Source organism: Citrus clementina, unplaced genomic scaffold (genome assembly GCF_000493195.1).
Source record: "Citrus clementina cultivar Clemenules unplaced genomic scaffold, Citrus_clementina_v1.0 scaffold_9, whole genome shotgun sequence".
In the NCBI taxonomy this organism is placed as follows: domain Eukaryota; kingdom Viridiplantae; phylum Streptophyta; class Magnoliopsida; order Sapindales; family Rutaceae; genus Citrus; species Citrus x clementina.
The window spans coordinates 5,867,285-5,894,907 of record NW_006261964.1 but is presented as its reverse complement, the minus strand read 5'-3'; the positions used below and the strand labels follow the sequence as shown (position 1 = coordinate 5,894,907).

The 27,623-nt window shown below is 34.8% G+C and overlaps 1 protein-coding gene and 1 pseudogene across 1 annotated transcript; one reads left to right on the top strand and one right to left on the bottom strand.

Annotated features, from left to right (window-relative positions):
* Positions 1-2,655: 2,655 nt before the first annotated feature.
* Positions 2,656-27,623, top strand: part of LOC112098836 — a 94,502-nt pseudogene continuing 69,534 nt past the window's right edge.
* On the bottom strand, positions 22,382-26,743 carry LOC18032436 (arogenate dehydratase/prephenate dehydratase 1, chloroplastic). Its single transcript, XM_006420212.2, has 11 exons — positions 26,443-26,743; positions 25,198-25,256; positions 24,970-25,062; positions 24,500-24,700; positions 24,250-24,330; positions 24,061-24,156; positions 23,344-23,421; positions 23,174-23,263; positions 23,006-23,073; positions 22,824-22,905; positions 22,382-22,465 (listed from the first exon to the last, which is right to left on the bottom strand). Exons 1-11 carry the CDS (start codon positions 26,663-26,665, stop codon positions 22,409-22,411), a joined length of 1,128 nt encoding a protein of 375 aa, XP_006420275.2. The 5' UTR covers positions 26,666-26,743; the 3' UTR covers positions 22,382-22,408.

Sequence of the window (27,623 nt, the reverse complement as noted above, 5' to 3'; positions counted from 1 at the left end):
CATCCATCTGATCAAGCTCCATATCAGTTAGAGTTACCATTGACAATAGCATCCTTATGGAGGTATGTTTAACCACAGGTGAAAAACCCTCAGTGAAATCCACACCTTCTTTTTGTGTGAAACCTCTAGCAACTAATCTAGCTCTGAATCTTGAAGCTTCAGCTCCTATGATTCCTTCTTTTCTTTTGAAAATCCATTTACAGCTTACCAACCTTCTGTTGCCTAGATTTTGAACAAGAGTCCAATTCTTGTTCTTGATTAAGGAATCCATTTCTTCTTCCATAGCTTTGATCCAGTTACTATTGTCACTACCTCTCATAGCTTCTCTGTAGCTTGCTGGTTCTTCAATAGCTATTTCCTCTGCACTGTTAAGAGCATAAGCTATCATCCCAGCATATGCATATCTGGAAGGTGGTTTTGTCTCCTTTCTTGCTCTGTCCCTTACTCGCTGATAATCTTGCAGCTCAGTCACTGAAGTTTTTAAATCATCCACTTCAGACCTTTCTTGAAGATCTTCTATGGTACCCATATCTTGATCCCCTCTGTTACTGCTATTGGATGACTCCACGTCAATTCTGGAATCCTTCCCTTTTGCAGCTTCCTTCATTGATTCATCAATATAAGGGCTGAAGTCAAAGATGGCAGAGTCTTTGTCCTCCAGCATAGATTCCTCATGAAATGTAACATCTCTACTGATGATACATTTATGAGTGGCACCACACCATACCTTATACCCTTTAACCCCCTCTGGATATCCCACAAACACCCTTTTCAAAGCCCTTGAATTCAGCTTTCCTTACTTAACATGTACATAGGCTGTACATCCAAAAATTCTCAGATGTTTGTAATATGCAGATACACCAGTCCAGACTTCTTCAGGAGTCTTGAACTTGAGAGCTGCAGAGGGACTCCTATTAACCAAGTAACAGGCTGTAGTTACAGCTTCAACCCATAAGCTTCTTGGTAGCTTGGAGTTTATGAGTAGGCATCTAGTTTTATCAATGAGAATTATGTTCATCCTCTCAGCTAATCCATTTTGCTGAGGGGTGAACATGACAGTCTTGTGTCTGGTGATTCCATACTTCTGACAGTACTCATCAAACTCTTTATTACAAAATTCAAGCTCATTATCAGTCCTTAATGCTTTCAGCTTCATCTCAGACTGATTTTCAACCAGAGCTCTCCATATTTTGAATTTCTCAAAAGCTTGATCTTTAGTCTTGAGAATGTATAATCGGACCTTTCTTGAGAAATCATCTATGAATGTTACAATGTATCTGCCACCATTTAGGGATGACACTTGAACAGGCCCCCATAGATCAAAGTGTGCATAATCTAATACAGCTTTGGATTTATGCAATCCCCTTTCAAACTTCATTCTGTGGGCCTTCCTAAAGATTTAATTCTCACAGAACTTTAGCTCTTCAACCTTATCTCCACATAACAGCCCCATTTTACTCAGTTCTTGTAAGCCTTTGGCACTCATGTGCCCAAGCCTTAGATGCCACATCTTGGCTTTATCTACATCAGAAATAACATGCAATGCAGACAACATAGGTACTGATAACCCTTCCAACACATACAATCCATTATTCTTGACTCCCTTCATTACTATACTGAAGTTTTTCATTACCTTTAAGCCTCCATGGTCAGACTTAAAGATATAGCCTGAGCTATTTAACATGCCTAAGGATATCAAATTCTTCTTCAATCCTGGTACATGCCTAACATGCTCTAAGGTTCTTGTCATTCCATCATACATTCTGATTTTGACATAACCTATACCCACAATTTTACAAGTATTGTGGTTTTCCATTAAGACTCTACCTCCATCTATAGTTTCATACTCATGAAAAAGAGTTTTATCATGACTCATATGGAAAGAACAACCAGAGTCTAGAACCCACTGACCTTCAATATTTCCATTTGATGCCACCAGTAAGTCTGCACTTTGATAACCTCCATCAAATGATTCATCAGATGCTACAACAGCATCTCCTGATTTTTCTTTGTTGTCTCTCTTCTTCTTAGCACAGTCTCTGATGTAATGACCTGTTTTCTTACAGTAAAAACATTTTCTTCTTTTCATATTTTCTTTCTCAGACTCATCTTCTTTCTTAAACTGATTATTGCTCTTCTTTTTCTTTTTATCTTTCTTCTTCTCAGCTTTTGCCATTAACCCTTCACCAGGGTTTTGATCTAGATCTCCAGAGTGCCTTTGTATTTCTTTTGAACACAAAGAGGCCTTCATATCTTCTAGTGTGAGAGTTGTCCTCCCATATAGCATGGTATCTACAAAACCCTCAAAGGATTTTGGCAGTGAACTCAGCAAGAAGAAGGCCTTATCTTCATCATCTATCTTGATGCTTTCCACTCCTTCGAGATCAAGAATGATCTTGTTAAACACATCAATATGCTCCTGTATTGACACACCTTCTTTCATAGAAAATGTATACATCCTTTTCTTTAAGAATAATTTGTGAGCAAGTGATTTCTTCATACACAGAGCCTCCACTTTGTTCCACATACCCAGAGTTGTTTTCTCCTCTAAGATTTCTCTCAAGATCGAATCACTTAGACTCAAGATCAGGGTACTGTGGGCTCTATTGTGTATCTGCTTCATCTTTTCATCAGATCTCGAACTTCCAGCAGTTTATGGATCTTCTTCTTCTAAAGTTGACTCTAGTCCTTGATGAACAAGGAGTGCTCTCATTTTCATCTTCCAAAGTGAGAAATCACCACCAATGGTGAATTTCTCAATCTCGGGCTTTGGAAGTGACATTGTTGCGATCCCCCTAAGGTTCTGATACCACCTGTTGAGTTTGAACACAACAGAAGCAAAAAAAAAAAACTCCAAGAATAAAGCAAAGAACCGAGAAATCACTTGTAAGATCATAAATCAAATCTTGAACACTAGTACAAGACACCACAATTCAAAGGAAAAATCAGCACTATTTTATTACTCAAAGTGATTACAAATCTGTCAAGCCTTGTAGAAGAAATCACAAGCTTTACAAAGAATTCAGAATCACTCAAATTGGATGAAAAACGAAAGAGAAATATAACACACGACAGATGCCACAAACCAGCTTTGTTTATAAAGCAAACACTGAGGATTCCCAAAAGCTGCTCAACAAACATAACGAACTATTAAACACGTCAGCATCGAAATTGCACGTCGATCCTCAAACTTAAGTCAATATGCACAAAAGTCACATAAGTCTTAACTCTTTGCATTTAACCCCCTAAAACAGAAACTGATTCTTCACACTAATCAATTGCGTGCTGAACCCCAGAACCCCAATTAACTCTGGCTTTTGTTATCTATTCCCAACATGTGGTTCATGAATAAAGTATTATTATTATTATTATTTTTCCGTTTCACGTATCTGTAATGAATACTGGTAAAGCAATTTGATGCAATAATGGATCACTATTTTAAACTTAATTTCAAGTGCATGCATGCATATGAGAAGACTATATATAATGAGATCAAGCACCAACGTAGTTAATTGATTACTCGAGCAAGAGTTAAGAGGGACAGAGTCTTATATCAGAAATTTTCTTTTGAAGTTGGACTTTACTCTAATCAGCAACCTTCTAGCTGGTTAATTTTAATAACCAAAATGGTAGTAGCCACTAAAACTCCCTGTCAAATGAAGCCGACGAAGAGGTATATGACTTTCATTTAATCAATTTACATTAACTGGAAACGTATACCGTTTAACCATTTTTACATGAACTAAATATCCTGATCATCATTGTTATTTTTAATTATTAATACTAGTTCAGTTTCAGAAATTATATGTGCTCTTCCATATTTTTGTGGAAATAATTTATGCTTAAAGCCCATCTTGCAAATCCGTCCAAGATTGTACCTTGATTGGCCATGGATGAGCTTGCTGCCAAGCTCCCTTCGTGCTCGTGAATTTGGCTACTGTCTTCTTCAAATTTTTTGCAAATCTCAGCTTCAATCACAACTGCAAAACGAAGCTCCTCACCCAATGTACACACTCAATCGGGGTGAGAAAGAGGGAATGCCGAATGCTAAACTCTTGCCAAGTATCAATCGCGTCAACAGTAAACACGCAATAGGCCTGAGTCACTTTTATATTTGGTTTAGCTAAGTGTGGGGACTCTTCGTAGTTCATACTATAAAATTTCTCATCTTATTATGAACTAAAATTGCATAATTAAAAATTATATTTGTTCATAATATATTAATATATAGGGTATAACACAATTAGACATATTAATACAATATTCAATCACTTGATAAATGAATCTATTAAAATTACTTTTTAATATTTGATATTAGTCACTTAGTAATCTAATAAAACATAGAATAATTAAAATAATTTTTGTTAGTCCATAATATGTGATAAATAAATCTAACAATTTTCTCTCATGACGCATTATCAATTGAAGTTTCTAATAAGTCGAGTAGTTTTGTTTCTTCACGTACTCTGAAAATTTTCGCAGATAAACTTATATGTTAAGGTCGACAAAACAGTTTCCTTGAAGGTTAAAATATCAGAGACAATTGAAAATCTCAGGGTATTGTTACGTCATAAGGAAGGGGTTTCAAAAGATCTTCAGTCACTCGAATTTAATGGCAAAGAGATCTGTGATCACAGTGGTTCTGTTACGCATTGTGGCATTCAAAATAACTCCACCATCAGTCTCCGTCAAATGTCTGGGAAGAAATTGTATTTCAAGTTTCCGTCAAACAAGGAAACTATTGAACGTCGTGCTACATCAAATGATACGTTTTCATCAATCAAATTTGGGATTCTAATGACGAAGGGGATCCTCTTAAACCAGTATAATTTATATTATGCTGGAAAACTTATCAAAGATTTTATGACTGTGGCCTTACTTAATATACTAGGAGCTGAAGCTACAATTAGTTAAAATTGTTTTAATGACTGTTTGGTTAACAAGAAAATGAAAGAAAGTTGAGAGAATAAAACTGAAGTTCAGAGGATTCTAGAATATCATCTGATTTATTCTGAATGAATACAATGTGATTACATTGTTGTTTATATACACAGCTGAAGATAACAGCTCAAATATATTGTTAATTATAACTAATCAAAACGAATCTTCACGTGTGCTGGTAATTACATAACCACCAGGTGCCACCTGGACAGCCATATCATCAACCTTTAACCGTGTGCTGTAACTGCTGCAATCCTCTGCTTTATCTTCTGTTTTGCTTATTGTACAGCAAGCAAGATGAGCTTCCTTAACATTCAACTGATCCCTAATCCAATAGATGAAAAAGTTGTAACTCTTTTGGTGACGCAGATGGATACTATACGTGTTGTGAAAGAAAAGGTTTTCCAGAAGACGGATCATCAACAGCTTGTGTTTGGCGGAAGCATTCTTGAAGATGACAAGAGCCTTGCATTCTACGGGATTGAGGAGGATTTCACTCTCTCGGATTCTACCAGATGAAGCAAATAGTCGCAGGCTACATGTGTTTTGGTGTGTAGTGAAAATTTCTTTTTCTTTTAGTTTCAGGTTTGATTGGTTTTTATATTTGTGTAATTGTGTATCAATTTTACAAGATTGATGGTTGTATGTATCTTTTGGTTCCAGATTTTTTTTTCCCTATTAGATTGTCCTTAAATGCGCTAATTAATCACTCCAAGATCTCAATTTACTGGGGGATGATCAAAGCAATCCTATCGAATTAATCAAGATCATTAAAGTAAATAGAACTAAAAACATAGGGATGACGAAAAGGGTTTGGGGCCTACACAACCCAAGTCCAATGGGCTTGAGCCCGGGTCGGTTAATAAGGGCTGTGAATCCAACATGTACGCTCGACACGGGGCCGGGATTTCGGCTTCCATGTAAGAGTGGAGCTTCTAGCACCCTTTCAAAATTCTTCTTAGGATGACTGGGATGATTTATGTAGGTTACTACCAACTCTTCGAGTGATCATTTAATTGTAGACCTATTTATTCATGAAAAAGGCAAAGCTTCATATGGCTAATTGGGATACATATGAAGTTGTTTTGTTTCATTGTTAGCTTTAGGTAATTAAATTATGCTTCTTGGAGATATTGGTTTGGAAAATAATTGTCGAGTAAACCAATGCTTGTTGATGTGTAATATAGACGATGGGTGCCTACATATTTTATTTATCTTTTGGAGTGATGGTACCTACATATAAGCATAGAGAAATTTGGGATTTATGTACGTGTTGGCTTTCGAGCATGCCTATAGTGATTGACATGGAAAGCTATGTAATTTCTTTTCGTATTGTTTATACTTATGCCATATTTTCTGTATTATTATGTTACATTCTTAGCGTAACTTCACATTATATGTTTTTCTTTTTATTAGAAGTGCCAATGGTTGTCTCAAAGGGGTAGCCCAGTTGGTTTGGCCTCTTGCAGCGGAAGCAAGAGGTCGAGGGTTCTCCCTCATGCTAACCTTGGACGGAGAATTATTTAATATCAATAAGCTCCAGCTGAAATGAGCTTTCCAGGTTTTATTGAAGTCACTCTTTTCGCCCTGGTTAAAAGTTGTCATGTGAGGTGTGCTTGTATAAATTCATTCACAGTTCTGTTAATTCTTAATAAGTTTGTTTGTTCTCTTAATTTGTCGCAGATAAATATAAATGCTAAGGTCAAGAAAACAAGAGCAATGAAGGTAAAAAGGACACAGACAATTGGCAATCTTAAATTTTTCCCCATGATGTTCTACTTTTCAAGGAAAAATGCGCCCGTAAGCATAAGTCAGTTGCGGATTGTGGCATTCATAATAACTCCACTATTAGCCTTGAGAAGCGTCTGGGCAGAACTTATATTTTAAAACGCCATCAAATGAGAAAACTATTGAGCTTGAAGCGAACAGTAGTGATGTGTTTCATATGATTAAATCCATCATTGAAAAGAAAGCTGGCATTCACTCATATGACCATTTGTTCTATTATAATGGAAATCTGATTTCTGATACACGGTCTCTAGACTCGCTCAGCATATCAGGCAAAGAAGCTACCCTTCAAATGATCTTTGAACCAAACGACGGCGTAGTATCCTTTTCTGTGGAGACACCACACCAGCCAAAACTATCATAGAAGTCCATGTTAGATGTCTACACACAATTCTTGATGTAAAGAAAATAGTCGAGGACACGACAAATCTCCCTAACGAAGACTGGGATCTATTTATAGGAAGAATCCGACTTCAGAATGTGAAGACCATATCTTATTACGACATCAATGAAAATGAAAAGTTAAAGATGTTGCCTGCAATGTATCAGATATCACTGAGAACTTGTATTGGGGAAACCATAACTCTGGAGGTCACACAAGTGGATACTATTTCTGATGTGAAAGAAAATTTTTTCAAGGAAACAGACGTGCCAGTTAGTTAATCATCTAGTCTTGCTTTTTATGGTATTGATGAGGATTGCACACTCCATGAACTCACAAGGTGAAGCCAAATTGCGGGCTGGTCAAATGTCTATTTATGTGTTAGGTTCAAACTTTGAAAGTGTGATCTCAAACATTTTAACATCATGTTACTATGTTTTTGACTGCTCGGGAATTTAGCCAGTATTTTTTTTTTCTGTATTATAAGATCTCATGTAGAAATTAATCGTTATATGTTTCTTTGGCTCCACCCTTACTTCCAGCATAGTGGCCTAGCCTGGTCAAATGAAAATTTTTGGGCCTTTGATTGCACAGAGAACTAACATAGGTTGTTAATGATATGCATGTGCCATTGTACTTGTTAAGTTTATTAACGTACTATGGAAGGTTACACCCATTGGACTGTCATTTGGGGACAAACACATAACTCACGAGGATTTCATTCATTTTATGGGGTTCCATCAATAATTTCTTATAAAATGAACATCTGTTGGCAGCAGGCCTACTCCATTGTAGTCTTTCTGTTATTAACTTGGTTTGTAGAGTTCCCTATGTTTGATCTTATAGCTCAGTAGCAGCATTTATCACATGGATTCCAAAGTGCCTGAGCTCCAATCGGGATGATATCACGAAGGATTTGATTTTTCTAAGATTCTTAATTTCTGAAAAAACGATGGTCGATGGATCGAGTACTGACCTCAGGGCTTTTACGGGCGTGGCCAACCTCTTTGTTTGCCTAGACACCCCAGTTTAAACCTTGGGGAGATAGAGTTCATGTTCAGTGCGGAACCTTGAAGCTAAGAAGAAAAATCTGCTATGATTTGACATGATGAGATTTCTGTATATGAAGTTCAGAGGAAATTGGAGGATGTGATAATTTGAATTATCAGTTGTTAACCTGAATGCTCTCAGTTAAATGCAATGGGATGCCCCAGAAAAAAAAAATACTTAATTTCTACTTTAATTTCTCTAGCTTTATCGCTAATTCGTGACAAAGACAAATCATTTAGTTTTCAATTCATTTAGTAATTTCACTTTTTGTTTTGTCTTAGAATAAAAAATAATTTATTTCAAAAATACGGATTATTGGACGAAGGAAAAAGAGAACAGCGAACAAAATTTTTAAACACAATAGGCAGTGAAAACTGAAAGGAATCAAAAATTTTCTTAGATTTAATGAATTGAAATATTTTCACTTAAAATATTTTTGGTTTAAATTTTAATATAAATTTTGAACCATTAATCTCGAACAATTGAATGGTGAATATTCAAAATCACTATTTCAATTATGTCGATTCATCTATCTTAGATGAAATCATCGATCCAAAATTTAAGGTTAAAAAAGCTCAACTCTTTGCACAATATTATAATTTATTGTAAGCCCAACTTTTTGGTGGCATGACCGTAAATACATAGTTTTTTTACAGGACTCGACATCTCGTATCTCGTTATTTTATCCTCATGTAAGCTTGATTACTTATTGCCACTTACCTCAACATATTATATTCGTGAATTTTGTATCTAAATATAGTTTCTTAGATCCTTTTCTACATGGCTATATGATAAGATAACAAGATATAAATCCTATAACGAGGAAGTACCAAATTTTAGTATCTCAAATGCACGTTTCTAGCGCTTTTATCGTAATAGCGCGTTCATCAATTACATACGTTTATAGTCCGTTTGGGAGTGTAGTGAGGTAGCTGAGCTGTCAAAGCCGAACTATTAAGGTGTTTGATAACACTTGTAACTGAGTTTTAGTGGCTTAGCAAATTTGTTTTTCTAACTTCTATTCTATAGTTGTACCTTTTATTCCACAATAACTACAGTTTAAAATTTACAGCACCTCACTCCTAAACACACCATTAGTAAGACAAACCCAACATTACTAACAGAAAAAAATAAATGAGATACCGGAGGTATACTATAAATTATATATAATATTTCATTGTCGATGAAAGTTTTAGAAAAACAAATGTAGAGGAAATTGGTCACGATTCTACATTTCATACTTTCTATTACGCAATTTATCCATTCTTCTACATTTCATACTTTTCAATATGCAACTTTTCCATTCGCCCTGAGTGATATTATTTATAGCAATTAGGGTTGCAACATATGGTAATTGTGCTAGATTGAGATTGGCCAAGTCCAAACTCATATAAGTTATACGACAACCCTTATCCTTATTACCCCCTGCGCTCAGCATCTCGACAACATTAAGAATAATGTATTTCTGGCAAATCGTGGAACTGGGAAGGGTGCAAATGAGCAGAGTTACAAAATGTTTGTTTTCTGTGGACCGAGCAAATGTGAAACTTTATGTCAGTTAGTCAAAATCTGAACAATTTCAACACAGGAAACACATAAAACCGAGAAAACCCATGACCAACCTCATCAAATCCCACATAATTATCACTTGCATGTATGTAATCTAACATGTATCGAGTAATTCTCCAGCAAAAAAATCCACATGAACAACATTAATACCTCACCTCAATGTGTGCAGACTGAAGCTGCAAAACCCACTCTATCCCGCTCTCTAGGGGTGGGCAAAATATCCGATTCGATCCAACCCGACCCGATCCGATCCGATCCGAAAAATATTGGGTTCGGATTGGATTGGGTTGTGGATATAACCCGATCGGATGTATTCTTGCTAACCCGATCGGATCATGATCGGATCGGATGAAACCCGATCCGATCCGAAAAACCGATCGGGTTGCCAAAGAAAAAAAAGAAATTAAAGGTCAAAAAACGAAACCTAAACCCAAGAGCACATGCAGTCATGCACACGAAGAACACTCAACACTCTTTAATAGCTAAAGACAAAATCACATTTTAGCCAAGCCAAGAACATTCTTCAGTTGCTTCAAAACGGAAAAAAAAAAAAAAAAAAAAAGAGAACCATATTCGGTTCACTCTAACAGCCACAACCACATCTTTTCTCCCTTCCTCAACTTCTCAATCTCATCTCAAGAACACTCTTCACGATTTCATGCACACAGCCACGCACACATATCGGAAAAGCAAGGGGCAGTCGGATCGATTTTGCCCGCAGTCACCGCCGACGCTAACTGCTCCGCGAGGACCGCAAATGGATCTGCTGCTACCGGATCTGTTGCTACCAGATCTGTTGCTACCGAATTTGCTGCTACCGGATCTGCTGCTCTACGCTGCCAGTCCTCCACCATGACCTGATCCGATCTAAGATCCATTCAACACGGTAATTGCAAGGCTGCAACCCGAGTTTCCTTTTCCTCTTTTGAAGCTCTGTTGGTATAATACTATACCAAATTATTCGCCATTTAGCAGTAATATATCATATATTATTATATTACATGTGAAATTGTTAATTTGTAATTATGTATTGTTAAATCTTAATAAAAAAAAAAGAAAATTTGTAAATCCGAACCCGATCTGAACCGAATTTAACCCGATTTATTTACCCGATCCGATCGGAATATATATCGGATCGGGTTATAAGTTCGAGTTGTGTTCAGATGAATTTGTGTTCAAACCCGATCAATCCGAAATCCGATCGGGTTGATCCGAATCTGACCCGAACCTGTATTTGCCCACCCCTACCGCTCTCACGACCTAATAAGCTGTGTAATCCTCAAGCTTCTTGAAAAAGGAACATGTGGTAGGTAAGAGATCAAGCAATTGGCGCGAAATTGTCTCCAACACGCAATATTTTCCCTCCATATTATTGCTTCGATATTTGTTGGTACATATTACATTTTGCAGAGAATAAATTGTTTTTTCTGAAATGACAACACTATTCTCTTCCTTGTTCTCTTTCTTCTGTGCAACAGCTTTAACTTAATTTTTTATTTGTTTATTACACAATCTCCATTTTACCCTTGGCTTGTTAAATTAAACAGGAGAACTTAGCCGAATGGGTGCGCGGCGATCATTGTTGAAACAAGTGGGTGCACAGTAATATTTGTCGAAACATATGGGGGGGTAGCGAAAAATAACCCTTCTTACTTCCATTAGAATTATTACAAAATAACCAACAACTAAATAAGAACTATAATAGATATGGACTTTAAGTTTCAAGAAACTAATTTTTTCTTTTTTAAATTAATTAATGAATGTAATAATTTTCTTTGTAAAGAAAGGAGTAAGAAATTTTTTTATCTAGTAATTTTTTAGATTATAAGGTTTTAATAGAAATTGAAAGGAATATTAAAAGTAAAAGATTTTAATGTTAAATAATCAAGTTTTTTTAAGAAACTGAAAAAGTAAAGAATTTAATTTTTTTCCTTAGAAAGACTAATAATGAATGAATTAATGGTTAAACAATATTATTAATCATATATTTTTAACAATAAGATTACCAAATATTGATTTTCTATTAAAAACAATTCTTAATTGTAAGATAGTTTATTAATTAGATAATTATTAAGAAACTACTAAAAACATGAGGCTTTTTAAAAAATATGGAACTTTAAGTGACCGCCTTTTTGGCCTATACTTAAAGCCACCCATTTATTGAAGAGTTTGAGCCCGCTTAAAATTGCAATAAAATTTAAAATTTGAGTGAAATAATTAGAAAATATTAAAATTAAAGTTTGAGAGAGTATAAATTATAATTACCACAGTGCAACAATTTTATTAACTACTTACTCAACAACTAAATTAAACACTTGGGCAATAACTTTCTGGAGTGGGAGTGAGGAGTGTGGATTCCTCCCACTTCAGTGTTTACTTCAACAAAATAGAGAGGGATTGAGAATCACACTCCGTGGGTTCTATCCATTTTTGGAGTGGAGAGTGAGAGTGGAACTCCCATAGGGAGAGGTGGGAGTGGGAATCCACTCCCACTTCGCCCTTTTCTACCTGTTTTTAAAAATTTAATTTAATAAAATAAAATAAAATAATTTATAATTATATTTATTTAAATAATATTATTATATTGATTATAATAATAATATTATAATATTATTATTATATTTAACTAAATAATAATTTACATTGATTATAAGTTAAAATTACTTAAAAATAATATTATTATATTAATAGAGAATTAATAAATATATGCTATCTTTATTTAATAATATAATATTATTATATTTATTTTAAAAATAATAGTACTATATTTATTTAATATTAATAATTAATAATAATAAATAGTTTATTCTAAGAAATATTAATTTTGTACTAAATAATATTATATTAATAAATTTAATATAATTATATAAAATAAAATAATTTTTCATTTTATATTTACCCTTCTTTTTATTAAATTTACTATAACTATATTTAATAAATATTTAAATATTATTATTATATTTAACTAAATAATAATTGGGTTTGATTCTAAGTTTAATTTACTTAAAAATATTATTATTATATTAATAGAGAATTAATAATATTACTATATACAATCTTTATTTGAAAATATAAAAATTATTAACAATTTTTAATTTATATAATTAAAATTAAAAAAAATTGTGATGTTCATAATTAAGAATATTAATAATTATTATAAATTTACAAATATAATAAAATAAATGTTTATTCATTAAATATATTTTTATTAACTTTGTAATTAAAAACTATAATTGTTTACATAAGGATAAAATTGTAATTTGAAACTATTTACTCCCAATTCAAGACAAAGTAAACAAATAAATTGGATTCTGATCTCCATTCCACACTTTCATTCCGGTGCAAGTAAACAACCTACTCCCACTTCCACTCTACACTCTCAATCCTAGGATTCCCACTTTTCAAGATTCTCACTCCAATCTAAAAAGTAAACGCTACCTAAAATAATAGTTAGATTGATAGAGAAAAATATAGTTAAATTAATCACGTGATTGACCTAATTCCTTTATCTTTAATTTAAAATTGTGGGGCATACAGATCATGCCATTAATGATTAAACTAATTTCTTTAAACTGATTAAATATTACTATTTAGCATTTATTTTAAAAAATCCATACAATTTTTTTATTTAATTTTCATAGCAGGTGGGGCCGAGCCTACGCTTTTTAATGGAAGCTCGAGTTTGGGCATGAAAATGATGGCCGAGGCTCAGGCCCTTATGTACTGGACTGGGCTCAAGTTATGCGAGTGAATTAGGCTATTCCTTTCAGTCTTTTCCGGGAGTGTGGATTAGAAAAAAAATTATGGCAAATGCTATGTTACAATTAATGTAACATACACACTCAACAACAATCACACAAATTGTGTGGGCCCATTATTTGTGTGGTTGTTGTTGAGTGTGTATGTTACATTAATTGTAACATAGGGGCTCCCAAAAATTATATGTACCTCCATCTTATAAAATATAATTTTATTTTCTTTGTTTGGTTGCCGAGGGATTAAAATGGACTAAATGAGGAGGAAAAATGGAAAAGATTGTTTGCTGGCGTTTGAAAATGGAAGAGAATTTAAAATGTAGAATAATAATATAAAACTCACTGACATGAGATATTTCCTGAACCATGGAAAGACTTGAGAAGTTATACAAATTATTTCCATGCAAGATTATGGTCCTAAGAGATTTGGTATATGGCAATAACAATGGGTTTCCGTTGATAATATGATATGTTTTGAACTTGAGTTAACATCTTGGTAAGAATTTTGGGAAACTTGGAAGAGTTAACAAGAAAATTAATTAATTTGAACTAAATTTGGTTGAAGAAAAAAAAGGGTCTCGCAAACCAATGCTGTGCTGATGGAGAGGTTGGTCCTCAATTATAGGGTAATAATCTTCGGGACTTTTATTCTCTTGAACTATTTTGACCAATAATTCATAGACTGATGCACAGTGCCTGTGTTTTAAGAATTCCTTCAAAATTTTTAGTTTTTAGTTTTCAATTTTCACTTCTTTCAGATCCATGTTTCCCATTGCCTCATATTTTCTCATGGAGATCAGTGCTTCTAAATATCTCCCAAGAGTTTGTTGTATATGTTTCCCATCTGTTATGCCAGATTTCCACTTTTATTATCAGGATAGATATGAATAACTGATGCTTCAATCAATTGAAGGCTGGAACTCAGGAAGGTAGCTCAATGCTTCACAGCATTGGTAAAATGCTGCACGGTTGAATTTTGAAGTAAGCATCGTAAAATGGGTTTCTAATGTTTTCTGTAAAAATGACATGTTGTCAAGTATGCTTCCATTTATAAGATTAAATATATGATTATATTTTGTGTCATTTCACGCACTCTAGATGCTTTTTAAGATATTTTTCAATCCTAGATTCTCTACTAATTAAAGTTTCTGATAAGTTCAATAGTTAATTCTTAGTTCCTATTTGTCATAGATAAACTTATATGTTAGGGTCAACAAAACCATTGCCATGAAGGTGAAAAAAAAAACCCAGACAATTGAGAATCTCAAAGTAATATTACGCGAGAAGGAAAGCATTTAAGAAAATCTTCAGGTGATCCATTTTCGATGGTCAAAGGCTCGAGGTTAGCAATGGTTCGTTCTATCATGGATTGTGGCATTCTCAAGGACTCCACCATCAGTCTTCAAGAATCATCTTGGAAGAAATTATATATTAGAATGCCATCAAGCAAGAAATTATGTCTCAACATTGAAGGCATTTTCTTGCTTGATCGGTGAATCAATCCCACAGTTAGCTGAGAATATTATCAGGCGGTGTTTGATATGAAGAAATGAGAGGACGGGGAGGACAAGATATAGAAAATTCAATTTCCATTGTTTGATTCAGCATGGATATTGGGAAAGGAACAGGAATTGTATATTCTTTATTTGGACAAGTTTAACTTGTGTTGTGGGATTTTTTTATTGCTACTAAAATTAGTATAATGATTTTGAAGATGCAGATTGCATCGTTTTGAGTATTGGAAAGGACAAGAGAATGATAGTTTGGAAAAATGATAACGATTTTTGTTCCAGAGTTTTGTGCATCCAGAGGAAACTTTAGAGTTAAATTAGTGGAGATTTGAATGCGGAAATAATATTGTTATTAGCTTTCTTTAGGTTCATTCTTGTGTTAAATACAAGAAATGCTTTGGTGGCTTAAAGTGAAGAGTAAAGGCATAAGAGACAACTAAGACTGGAATAAATTTATAAGGTCGTTCCGTGGATCCTAAACCAGATCCATTTGGCTCGACATTCAAATTTAGTACTTTCTATGTTTAAGGGATGGCATTTTCGTCAAATGACTTTGGCGCTAATAGGTACACTTATGACCATAGTCTTTACAGAATAGCAGTTTCTTAATTTTGTTGACAATGATATCTTCGCTTATTGGGTTTCTTCAGTGATGGAAAATTTCCAAGAGCGGACGTTTAATGCGGATTTGAGTTTTCACTATGGTTTATAATATGAAAGCCATCCACACCAGTGTGAAATCCTAAATTCGAACTAAAATTCATACCAACATTAGCAAGAGAGATGCACTATTAAAGTTTTAATTATATATATGTAAATAATAGTATATATTGATATTGTAAAATTTACACTTATATAAATAATTTATATATTTACATTCTGAAAGTTCTAATCTATATAAAATGTTATAAATGAAATATTTTGTATATGTTCATTCTTTAAAAAAAAAAAGAAGAAGAGGAAGAAGAATAAGAAGAGAGAATTATGTCTAATATTTAAATTTTAATGACAATAATGTACAATCTAATTTATAATAAAAAATATAATCATATTATTGATCGAGTAAAAAGGGTTCAAAACTTTAACCTTAACCCGACACAGATAAAATTGTGTCAACCCGGACCCAATTTATTTAATAACTGTGTCAAATTTAAAAATCCATACCCATGTACTCATGTTGCTTTCATGTCGGGTGATCAGATCGTGTCAAATTTTATTAGCTCTAAGTTGCTATTTAATGATGCAACATAAAACATGAGGGTCCAAATAGTGAAATAGAGTAGGTGTGTTTCGTTAGTGGATTATAGTTGATGTGTCTGTTGAGTGGAATGCAGTAGGTATAGTTGATTAGGAGTACTATAAATATGTCTTAAATCTAGCTATTGTAAAAATCAACCAATCTTCAATCAAATTTGAGTTTTCTTCAATACAAATTCTCGTTGTGAATTTGTAATATCTTATTCTCTCTGTGAGAGCACAAGTTAGGGCAAAATCTAGCAAACCACTGCGTCATTTAATCAACAAGTAGAAAAACTTATTATAAGGAAAAAAATAAAATAATCAATTAACAATATAGCATTGTATTCTATCTTCCTTCTCTCTGTCTTTTGTATCCTTTCTTATGTACTCAGTGTTTGGACAGGACAAATTCCTGAAAGATATGATTTTTCCCTTTTTTCCTTTTTTTTTCAAAATTTATTCCTCCTTCACAAAGCAAATATATGATTCTTGATTCCAATGTACGTGACAGAAGTATAAAAATAAGAGATTTGTAGTTCTGTAACTTAGATTTGAGTTTGAGATGTCAGTATCCAGGTAAGCTTCACCAAACTGTTGAAAAGTCAAAGAATTGCTTGTCAATTTCAAAAGGCAAAGTTGGTGGGTTTGCCAAATTCAAAAAAGCAAAGTTGGCCGGCTTGCTAATTTCAAATGACAAAGTTAGGTGTTGAAAAGCTTGTGCATGCAATACAAGATCCAACTCAACATTTTGACCAATTGAACCTAACTTGGAGCAGAATGAACTCTATAAATAGAGAAGCATTTTGCAATTGTAAATCATCCCAAAATTGTTAAGCTTATAAGTTTATAAGTTTTTTAGAGAAGTGAGAGAAGTGTGTCTGGGAAATTTATCTTTCCTGCAGAGTGTGAGAGTACTGAGTATATTTGGGTTTCTGGGAAGTGAGATTCGTTACTCAAATATTTGTACTCTATTAATTGTTAAATAAACAATTATTCTTTCTTGCCTCCGTGGATGTAGGTTTAATTACCGAACCACGTAATTCTTGTGTCCTTTATTTTTCTATAATTATTTGGTGCGCTCGATTCCGCATTCCGTGCACAACAAGTTGTATCAGAGCTGACGGTTCGTACTTGGGGGATACGGTATTGTTCACGCATACGGTACTATTCCTATACACGGTACTACTCACGTATACGGTACTGTTCACATACGGTACTGTTCATGAATACGGTGGAGACGACCATTTGTACTTGGGAGACAGTCTATTGTAAGTAGTGTGTATTTTTACATGTTTAGAAAAGTTCTGTCAACAAAGGCGATAAGAGTCTAAGGATTCTGGTTTTTAATTGGGACCGAGTTTCTGTCCAGTCTCCTGGGAACTTTCTTGGTGCATTTATTCACGCGAAATTAACATCATAGAGACTGTTTTTCAAGTGGAAATAGTTCGTTGAGAAAATTGTAGAAGGTGAAACGTCCAGAATTTGGGAGAGATCTACCGAGACTATTTTAGGAGACACTTCAGGTGGGAGGCGAGATTTGTCAAATCGCTATTCAGCACCTGTTATAGGAGGCCAGAATATCGATGTTGAAAAGTTTGATGGGAAAATCTACTTCGACATGTGGCGGCGCGAAGTGATAGATGCCCTTATTCAAATCGATCTCGATGTTGTTCTGAAAAATAAAACACTTGTATGATGAAGAAATTTAGGATCGTATGAATGAAAAAGCTTGTGGTTAGATCAGATCTTGTTTGACCAAGGAGGTGAAATACTTGGTGAAGGATGAGTAGTGTGCAATGGCTTTGTGGCGTACATTAGAGGAGAAGTACTTGCTAAAAAGTCCTAAAAATCGCCTTCATGCAATGAGCCAAGTATATGGCTTTTGAATGAAGCCTGGGGTGTCAATGCACGATCATGTATCAAGATTTGAAAAGTTACTTGCTGATTTGAAGAATCTTGATGAAGAGATTAAGGATGAAGTCAAGGCTATGATTTTGTTACACTCACTAACAGAGGAATATAGCCATTTTGTGATTACCTTGATGTATGGGAAAATCGTGATCATCTTCAAAGACGTTTACACATCATTGACTAACTTGGAGATTAACAAAAGTCTGAAGCTTTGGTGAGCAGAGATTGGGCGATGGAGAAAAAGAAAAAGCGTGGTGGAAAGAATTCTCAATCTAAATAGAGAAATATAAATATAGCTCGAGACGAGTGTGCCTTTTGTTATGAAAAGGGCCATTGGGGGAAAGATTGTCCAAAGGCTCAAAAGAGAGATGTGAAGAAACTAGTAGCCGCAAGCATGACACTAAAAGATGAAGATTCTGATTATTCACTAAGTATTACTCCTGCAGCATACGTGGCTAGTTCGAGCGAGTGGATACTTAATACTGGAGCAACCTATCATTTTTGTCCCATTAAGGAATGGTTTACGGATTTCAGCGAATTGGAATCTAGTGCAGTTATGATGGGGAATGATCAACCTTGTCGCACAATGGGGATAGGAATAATTCGACTCAAAATGTTTGATGGAATGATCAGAGAACTCAAAGAAGTTAGATTTGTTTCAGCTTTAAAGAAAAATCTAATTTCTGTGGGTGCTTTAGAAGCTAAAGACTACAAGGTTACCATTGGAAATGACACAATGAAGCTTACACATGGGACTATGGTGATTCTGCAAGGGGTTCGACGTCACAATCTGTACTATTTGAAAGGAGGTACAACTGATGAAGCAAATGTTGTTAAGGCGCACAGTGACACCACCAAGCTATGACATGTACGATTGGGACATACTGGAGAGAAGTTTTTGCAAACTCTGATGAGACACGAACTCTTAAAAGGTATTAAAATCTGTAAATTAAATTTCTGTGAGCATTGTGTAGTAGGCAAGAAAACAAGGGTCAAGTTTGGTACAGCTAATCACTATACTCGTGAGATCCTTGAATATGTTCATAGTGATGTATGATGACAAACCAAGACTGCATCAATTGGTGGAAGTCATTATTTTGTTACATTTATAGATGATTTCTTTAGATGTGTGTGGGTGTACACCATGCGAAATGATGAGATTCTAAAGATTTTTGTGAAATGGAAGAAATTAGTGGAGACTCAAATTGGCAGAAAGATCAAAGTATTACGATATGATAATGAGGGTGAATATACTTCTGATCCATTCTTGCAAGTATGCCAAAACGAGGGTATTAAAAGACATTTCACGGTGAGACATACTCCGCAACAGAACGGTGTGGCTGAGCATATGAATCGTACTTTACTAGAGAATGTACGGTGTATGTTATCTAATGCTGGTTTAGATAAAAAGTTTTGGGCTGAAGCTGTGAGCTACACAAGTCACTTGGTAAACCGGTTGCCTTCTGCTGCAATTAGAGGTAAAACTCCTATAGAAATGTGGTCTGGAAAGCATGCACAAGACTATGATTCATTTCATGTATTCGGGTGTCCAGCTTATTATTATGTCAAAGATGGTAAATTGGATCCTCGTGCTAGAAAAGCTGATCTTTATGGGATTCAAAGGTGGAGTAAAGGGCTTCAAGTTTTGGGATCTCGAAAACAAAAAGTTTGTGTGTAGCAGAGATGTCATATTTGATGAAAGCTTCAATGATGAAAGCTTCAATGATGAAAGCTTCAAGTTCTCAGCAAGTGGAGAACAAGACCAAAGAGGTATTGGAGCGGGTGGAGTTTGATGCAACTCCATATGTACCAGTTAGTTCTACATCAAAGAAGGATTCAACTGTAGAGGTGACACCTAGAGTTGAAGAAGAGGTTGTTTTTTCTGATGTCCCACAAAATAAAGAAACAATTGATATGTAGATAATGATGATTTTATAACAATAATGAGGCCAATAAGAGAGATAAAGAAATCTGGATTGCTTACTAAAGATATGGTGGTAGCTTATGCACTTCCAGTTATTGATGATAACATCCCCAACACTTTCGATGAAGTATTACGCAGTAGTGAAAGTGATCAGTGGAAGTTAGCCATGGAGGAAGAGATGAAATCTCTCCATCAAAATCAGACTTGGGAACTTATAAAGTTACCAAAGGGGAAAATGGTTATTGGCAATAAATGGGTCTACATCAAAAAGCAAGGATCTTTGAATCAAACAACTTCTCAATACAAGGCAAGGCTCGTGGCAAAAGGTTTTGCTCAAAAGGAAGGTATTGATTACAATGAAGTTTTCTCTCCAGTTGTAAAACATACTTCCATTCGTATCCTAATTGCCTTAGTTGCAGAATATCAGTTAGAGTTGGCTCAATTGGATGTTAAGACGACGTTCTTACATGGAGATTTTGAGGAGGAAATCTATATGATTCAGCTTTGTGGTTTCAGAGTTGCTGGAAAGGAGAATCATGTGTGTAGGTTGATTAAATTTTTGTACAAACTGAAACAATCGCCAAGGCAGTGGTACAAAAGATTTGATCAATTTATACAAGGGCATACAATCACGAGAAGTGAACACAATCATTGTGTTTACTTTAGAAGACTACCAGATGGAGCTTTCATCTATTTGTTACTCTATGTCGACGATATGCTTATAGTTTCGAAGAATAGAGATGAGATCGAAAGATTAAAAAAGCAGCTGGCTTCTGAGTTCGAGATGAAAGACTTGGGTGATGAACAAAGAATACTTGGAATGGAGATTCGTAGAGACAATAAGAATGAGAGCGTATGGTTGACTCAAAAGTCTTATTTGAAGAAAGTGCTAGAAAGATTCGGTATGGATGACAAAACTAAACTGGTATGTACACTTCTAGCTCCTCATTTCAAATTAAGCTCTTCTTCATGTCCTAGATCTCAAGAGGAGCGCGATTACATGGCTCGTGTTCCATATGCTAGTGTTGTGGGTAGTCTTATATATGCTATGGTATGTACAAGGCCTAATATATCTCAAGCAGTGAGCATGGTTAGTAGATAGATGGACAATCCGGGTAAAAATCAATGGCTTGCGGTAAAGTGGATTCTCTGATATATGTATGGGACAGTTGATGTTGGGTTATTGTTCAAGAAGGATTGTGGTCAACAATGTGTTGGGTATTGTGATTCTGATTTCCCTGGAAACCTTGACAAGCGAAGATCAACAACAGGCTGCATATTCACATTGGGTGGAGGTCCGGTTAGCTGGAGGTCGATTTTGCAATCGACAATTGCTCTGTCCACTACGGAAGCAGAGTATATGACAGCAACTGAAGCTGTAAAAGAAGCTATCTAGTTGAAAGACTTGTTAGGTGATTTGGGAGTAATCTAGGAGAACATTACGGTCTTCTGTGATAATCAAAGTGCGATATTCCTTGCGAAGAATCAAACATATCACGCTTGGACGAAGCACATAGATGTGAAATATCATTATGTTAGAGAGATTATCGAGAGCGGTGTTGTGTTGTTAAGAAAGATCGATACCAAAGATAATCTATTAGATATGTTGACGAATGTAGTTTATGGAGTTAAGTTTCAACATTGCTTGAAACTAATTCAAATCCTTCGATTGTGTTAAGATATGTCCTTCGGGAATTTTGAACTACGATTGGCTTGATCCCAAATTTTGGATATGTAGGCAGTCATAAAGATGCAGCCACTTTGGGGATGATGATTGATTGTGAGTCGGCTCAGATTTGAACAAATATTCACCGAGGTGGAGAATTGTTGAAAAGTCAAAGAATTGCTTGCCAATTTCAAAAGGCAAAGTTAGGTGTTGAAAATCTTGTGCATGCAATACAAGATCCAGCTCAACGTTTTGACCAATTGAACCCAACTTGGAGCAGATTGCACTCTATAAATAGAGAAGCATTTTGCAATTGTAAATCATCTCAAAATTGTTAAGCTTATAAGTTTCTAAACTTTTGAGAGAAGTGAGAGAGTGTGTCTGGGGAATTTATCTTTCCTGCAGAGTGTGAGAGTACTGGGTATATTTGGTTTTCTAGAAAATGAGATTCGTTACTCAAATATTTGTACTCTATTAATTGTTAAATAAACAATTATTCTTTCTTGCTTCCGTGGATGTAAGTTTAATTACTGAACCACGTAATTCTTGTGTCCTTTATTTTTCTATAATTATTTAGTGCGCTTGATTCCGTATTCCTCGCACAACACAAACATTATGCAAAAACTTGCAATTTACAATCCAAATCTTAAATCCAGGCAAAGGACACTACGGCTATAGACTTGTATCCATGGGATAGCAACCAAGGATCCGAAGAAATGTAGCAAATTCCTGCATAGAAATAAAATAAAAATGAATGAAGCTCTGTCATCTCCATAGAGTCATATTTACGTATCATTAGGACCAATTATCATGAAAAAAGTCAGCGCTGGGCCAAAAATAAATTTTGGTTTCATGGTCAAAACCATAGCTTCTTCTCCACTGTTTGAATTATAAAAGCACAATGTCTTCAGAGCACAACCATAGCTCTAGCCCAATACAGTCTTGCAGTCAGACTCAGCGGTTGCAACATTTCATTTGGGATTTTCAACCGAGGTTGCAATAGAGCAAGTATAATAAAAGATTCTGCTTTTAAACAACGAATCAAAAAAAATTCTTTAATTAAAATTGCAATTAATTAAGAACAAACCTGTAGATGCCCTAATGCATTTTGCGCGCGGGGATCAGCCATAGAAGCCTCAAAATCGATATAGAAAAGGTAGTCGAAGTACCTGAAACCATGAATGAGTGAACTAACCGCACAATCATTTAAATTAGCCCCTGAATTAAGGTGCTCTGGCTGATTCAATTAAATAACGATATAATACTCACTTGGCACGCCCAGTATTAGAGTCGTCAACCACCCTCAATGCCCTCATTTTTTGTGGACGACTCTCAATCTGGCATCACATGGTGATGGAAAAAAAAAAAAGAAAGGTTATGTCCTGTGCTTTGATGCAAATCTCTGAACTAACAAAAGTAGACTCTTGCAACAAATACCTTTGTTAAATTTATTTCCCTCAATGCAAACACAGCCAAGGCTTTAGTCAGTACACCTGGACCTTCGTCTAAAGTAAAGACGATACTTGTCTGGAAGCAAGGAGATATTCAGCTTAGCTGACTTTGAACAACTGTAATCAATGACATTGGTAAAGCAACATCTTAATTACCTTAAAGGGTTTATCAGTCCTTGGCATTATAGGATCCCTTGCAAGCACCAGAAAACGAGTTATATTATCAGGGTCATCCTGCATAAGCATAAAGCAGCATAATTTGAGAAAAGCAAGAATTATTTCTTAATGAGGCGCGCGCGCGCGCGCACATTTATATGGTATGCATAACATGACTGAAAAAAAGAAAAATCCCTTTCCGACCCATTTAAGACTAATAAATCTTTATTGCAAGTCAATAGATATGTATGAACCAAAAGCTCCCAATTACACGACAAGTGCCAGGCACGACGACACAATGAACAGATTTAACAATGTTGACCACCTCTAATTACATTCCTTCATTTTGTTGGGTGGGGAAGTTGAAATGCTCTTCAGTACTTGCGTGATTTCAGTTGTCAACAAGAATAATGACTAGGTTTGGCGGCTGAAAACATTTGACCTTTTGATTAGTATATGGGGGACCTAGATTATGGTGCAAAGATGTTTGAAGGTACTAAGGCAGTTGAATCAGAGAACCGATATTTGTCCATGTCCCTTTGGAAATACAAAATAGCACCGAGAAAAGGGTAAGGTAATGCAAATACACTATATAGAGGTAGTTCAACTGCACAGACAATTAACGTACAGCTGCGCATGCTACATTATTAATCCTGAAATCAATTGCAGGATGAGAGAATATGCAAATTAATTGGATCTAAAGAAAAGAAAATTTACCTGGATCCTATCGGCAAGTATGTTAAGCCCATATATCTCTGCAGCTCGAGCACTTGCAACAACACCAGCATCCCTCAGGCCATTTGAAGCGACATACTAAACCAAAATTCCGTGAATAAGATAAAAGAACGTACCCTTATATGATAAGGGAAGGCTGAAAGCAATATTAAGGAGATTTCTATAAATCACCTGAGCAGCACCAGCTGTATCATCAATGTTTTCTCTGGCAACACCTAACTGAGTTAGGACAATATCACTTGAAGCAAGTGCCTACAAAAAAATCTATTTGTTAAAAGAAGAACTTGCATTTAACAAATTCTGCAACAAAAAATAGTCTCGTGGCAATAGAAGTCCTCCCTCGAACAACTTGCATTTAAAAGAAGTCCTCAAACCTCCCTCGAAGAAATTTACAATAGAAGAAAAAAGGTATAAGCCTAACCTGTGGATGGCTTAAAACACATTTTAACTTCTCTTCTCTGATGCCTGGCAGAGCTAGTGGGCAGAAATTGGCTACAAACTGCACCTCACCCACAATGTGAAGTCTATGACGAAGAAGCAAGTCATAGTTATGATGAATACTTTCACCTGAAGAATTCTCAATTGGAAGAATGGCTTTCTCAGCAAGCCACGATTCAACAGCCTGGGAAAAACAAGCATTAAAGAAGCATATCATTTTTTATTTTTGTTTTATGAGGCTAGAAGAAAGTACCATTTGGCTTCCGAAAAACATGCGGTAACATATCTGTTTTGTCTTGAACTGGGTTGTTACTAAATAACTGGAGGCATTTTTTAAGAATGCAATCCTCATCTTATGGTGATGTGAAAAGGATTTATGAAGAATCATTACATGACTTCTAGAAAGCTGTAAAATATCAGTAAAAAATATCACATAAATATATTATACTAAACCTTAAAAGCTTCTTCAAACTCATCACAGGGTATAGTTTCACAATTTGGGTAGGCTTTGAGTGCAGCATCTTCAGTAAATGAGCCAGGTGACCCCTGCACCATTAATATAACCAATATAAAAATGATCAAATGTATCTTCTCAATGGAGATGAGAGCAAAATGCATCAGAGTGACAGCAAAAAGTTGATCATTTTGCAAAGCACGGGTATTTCCTTTCAATCATCTCACCTTAAAAGAAATTCGCACCTTGGTACCATCATTGGGAGTCACAGATATAGTTAAAGGTTCTGCAGTGATCACAAGAAAATTTGAAAGCACAAAGACAGCCAAATTAGACAATGGGAATCAGAAATTTGTCAAAGAATATATAATTTTGGTCAGAGGTTGGAACATTGATACACCTTAAGCATTTCAACTTTTCTTTAATCTCCTCATTGCTTCCCATATCATATGCACAAAATCCACATGTGCATTTTAAAAAGATAGGTAAGGCCCTGTTTGGAATTGAGGTTGGATAGTTAAATTTTAAAAGTTACGGCACTAAAGTATTTGATAAATATTAATTGTTATAGTTTTAAAACTAAATTAATTTGATTTTATACTTATGTGATGAAAAATTTATTATATCTTTATTAATCTTGTCAAAATTATCATTTGAAATTGTATTTATTATATATTATCAATTTTTATTTTATAATTACAATTTTTTTTTCTACAGCACTTCAGGACTAAGCAAGGCGTAGGTCAGATATGGCATGAATCCTAAGAAATATGGTTAGGAGATTTTTTGCTAACAAAGCCCTAGCTTGAACATTATTCCTTTATTTTATGTGATCCTTCTTATTTCGAGTTTTGATTCTGTGAATTTTTCTGTCAAATCTGTTTAATGCACCTCAGTTTATAATTTATGGCCTAGTTAAAGTCTGATACTAAACTTATGACAAATTGCAAACAATTTTTATTTTTTAAAAATTTTCGCTTCCCGAATTCAAGATTGTTCACATTGTCAAACCTTTATGAGCAATATATAAAACAGACTCCAAAGAACTTTTTTTTATGAGAGTTGGCTAGCAATCCCTTAACTTACATACTCAAGTTGGCATGCAACACACACACACACACACACACACACATATATATAATTATTTTTTTTCCAAAAATTGAGCTTAATTCTCCAAAATCCATGATATATACTTAATCTTATATTCAAGTCTTTTTTTCCCCTAAAGAATAGTGACGTGAAAATGCTCCGTTTCAGCCTTACTTTAAAAGCAGGGTAGCTGAAGTGTTTAATAAAATTGCTCATTGTCCCCTAAGAGAGGGGAAAAAAAAATAGAGAACAAGCACTAACAACAACTTCTAGATTAACAAATGCCAAGATACTTCAATCCCAAACAGTTTACAGGATTTGAATTTGGGAAAAAAAAAAAGAAAAAAAAATGAAACAGGGCCACTGACATAAGCTAAACTCACTTGGAAGGGAGACCAAATTCCTGCACAATTTCCCAGGAACATCGTTTCCAGTTGATGATTTTCCTGTCTTCTGATTGTCAGCCGGACCCGAGAACCGGCCAAGACTGACAAATATTTTACGCGGCTCCCCATTCGAATTCCGGACCCCATGAAATACAACACCAGATGCAATCGACCGGCCAGAATCTGGCCAGCCCATGACAGCCACACACTTCAAAGCCATTACACTCAAAATGCGTTAAAATGTTCCCTTGAAACGAGGAGCACTTGAAAGTTGTGTTTGAAAGAAGTTTAGGGTGAAGATGGGACAGTTTAGTTTGGTGGTGGTGGTTTGTTTGTTCAAGTTTACAAGCTCTGTGTTGTTGTTACTTGTTACAGTCTTCCAGAAAGAGACGTTTTCAATTAGTACACTAAAACTCCTAGATTTTCATTTGCTTACCAAATATTATATCCTCGTCAGCTTGAAAAGTCAAATTTTATTTTCTCCGCAGAACTTTTCGGTTGCAAATATCTATCCGAAATTAAATGATAAAGTCGGTCTCTTGGCCATTGATCATTGGTTTCCTGTCAGAATCACTACAAACAATATGTCAAGTGAATTAGTACTAACACAAAAATTAATTGAAGAATAATATCAATCACACCACAAAGATTTAACTGTTGGAAAACTCTAAATTTATCAAAAAAACTACGGTTGTTTGTCAAAGGATAATGAAAAAAAAATCGTAAAATTATTGCGATGAAGTGACAACTTGGTGGTGGAATTTTACTGGGCGGCACATAATCGCAGCACAAGAAAACTATTTGGGAGTTGGTTAAAGTCATTTTCTAGAGAGTAGTTGGGAATTTCTGTGTGAAAAAATATTATATCATTCATCTAGCTGTAAAAGACAATTCGCGTTCTCTTGCATTTTTATGAAAGAAATTTCCGTACGGGAAGCAAATTATTGTTCTTTTAAAATGTATTACAGGCGATTAAAAAACACTCATTAATTGCTGGCTAGCCAATTAATACTGATTCCGACAAACTTTTAAAGGATAAATCTACCCACACCCTTAATATTTACTTAAATAGTCGTACAAACCCCTTAATTTCGTAAATAACTATTTTATTCTTTAATTATATAACCCAAATAAATATAACTATAATAAAAAAATAAAAATAATAAATAAGGATCATA

What these genes read in the sequence shown, in the direction of transcription:
- LOC18032436 (XM_006420212.2), bottom strand. Translation starts at nt 26,665, where the DNA reads ATGGCTTTGAAGTGTGTGGCTGTCATGGGCTGGCCAGATTCTGGCCGG. An exon ending in AGGTGCGAATTTCTTTTAAG is followed by an intron (nt 25,063 to 25,197) that starts GTGAGATGATTG and finishes TTAATGGTGCAG; the next exon opens with GGGTCACCTGGCTCATTTAC. An exon ending in TACTTGCCGATAGGATCCAG is followed by an intron (nt 23,422 to 24,060) that starts GTAAATTTTCTT and finishes ATGCTTATGCAG; the next exon opens with GATGACCCTGATAATATAAC.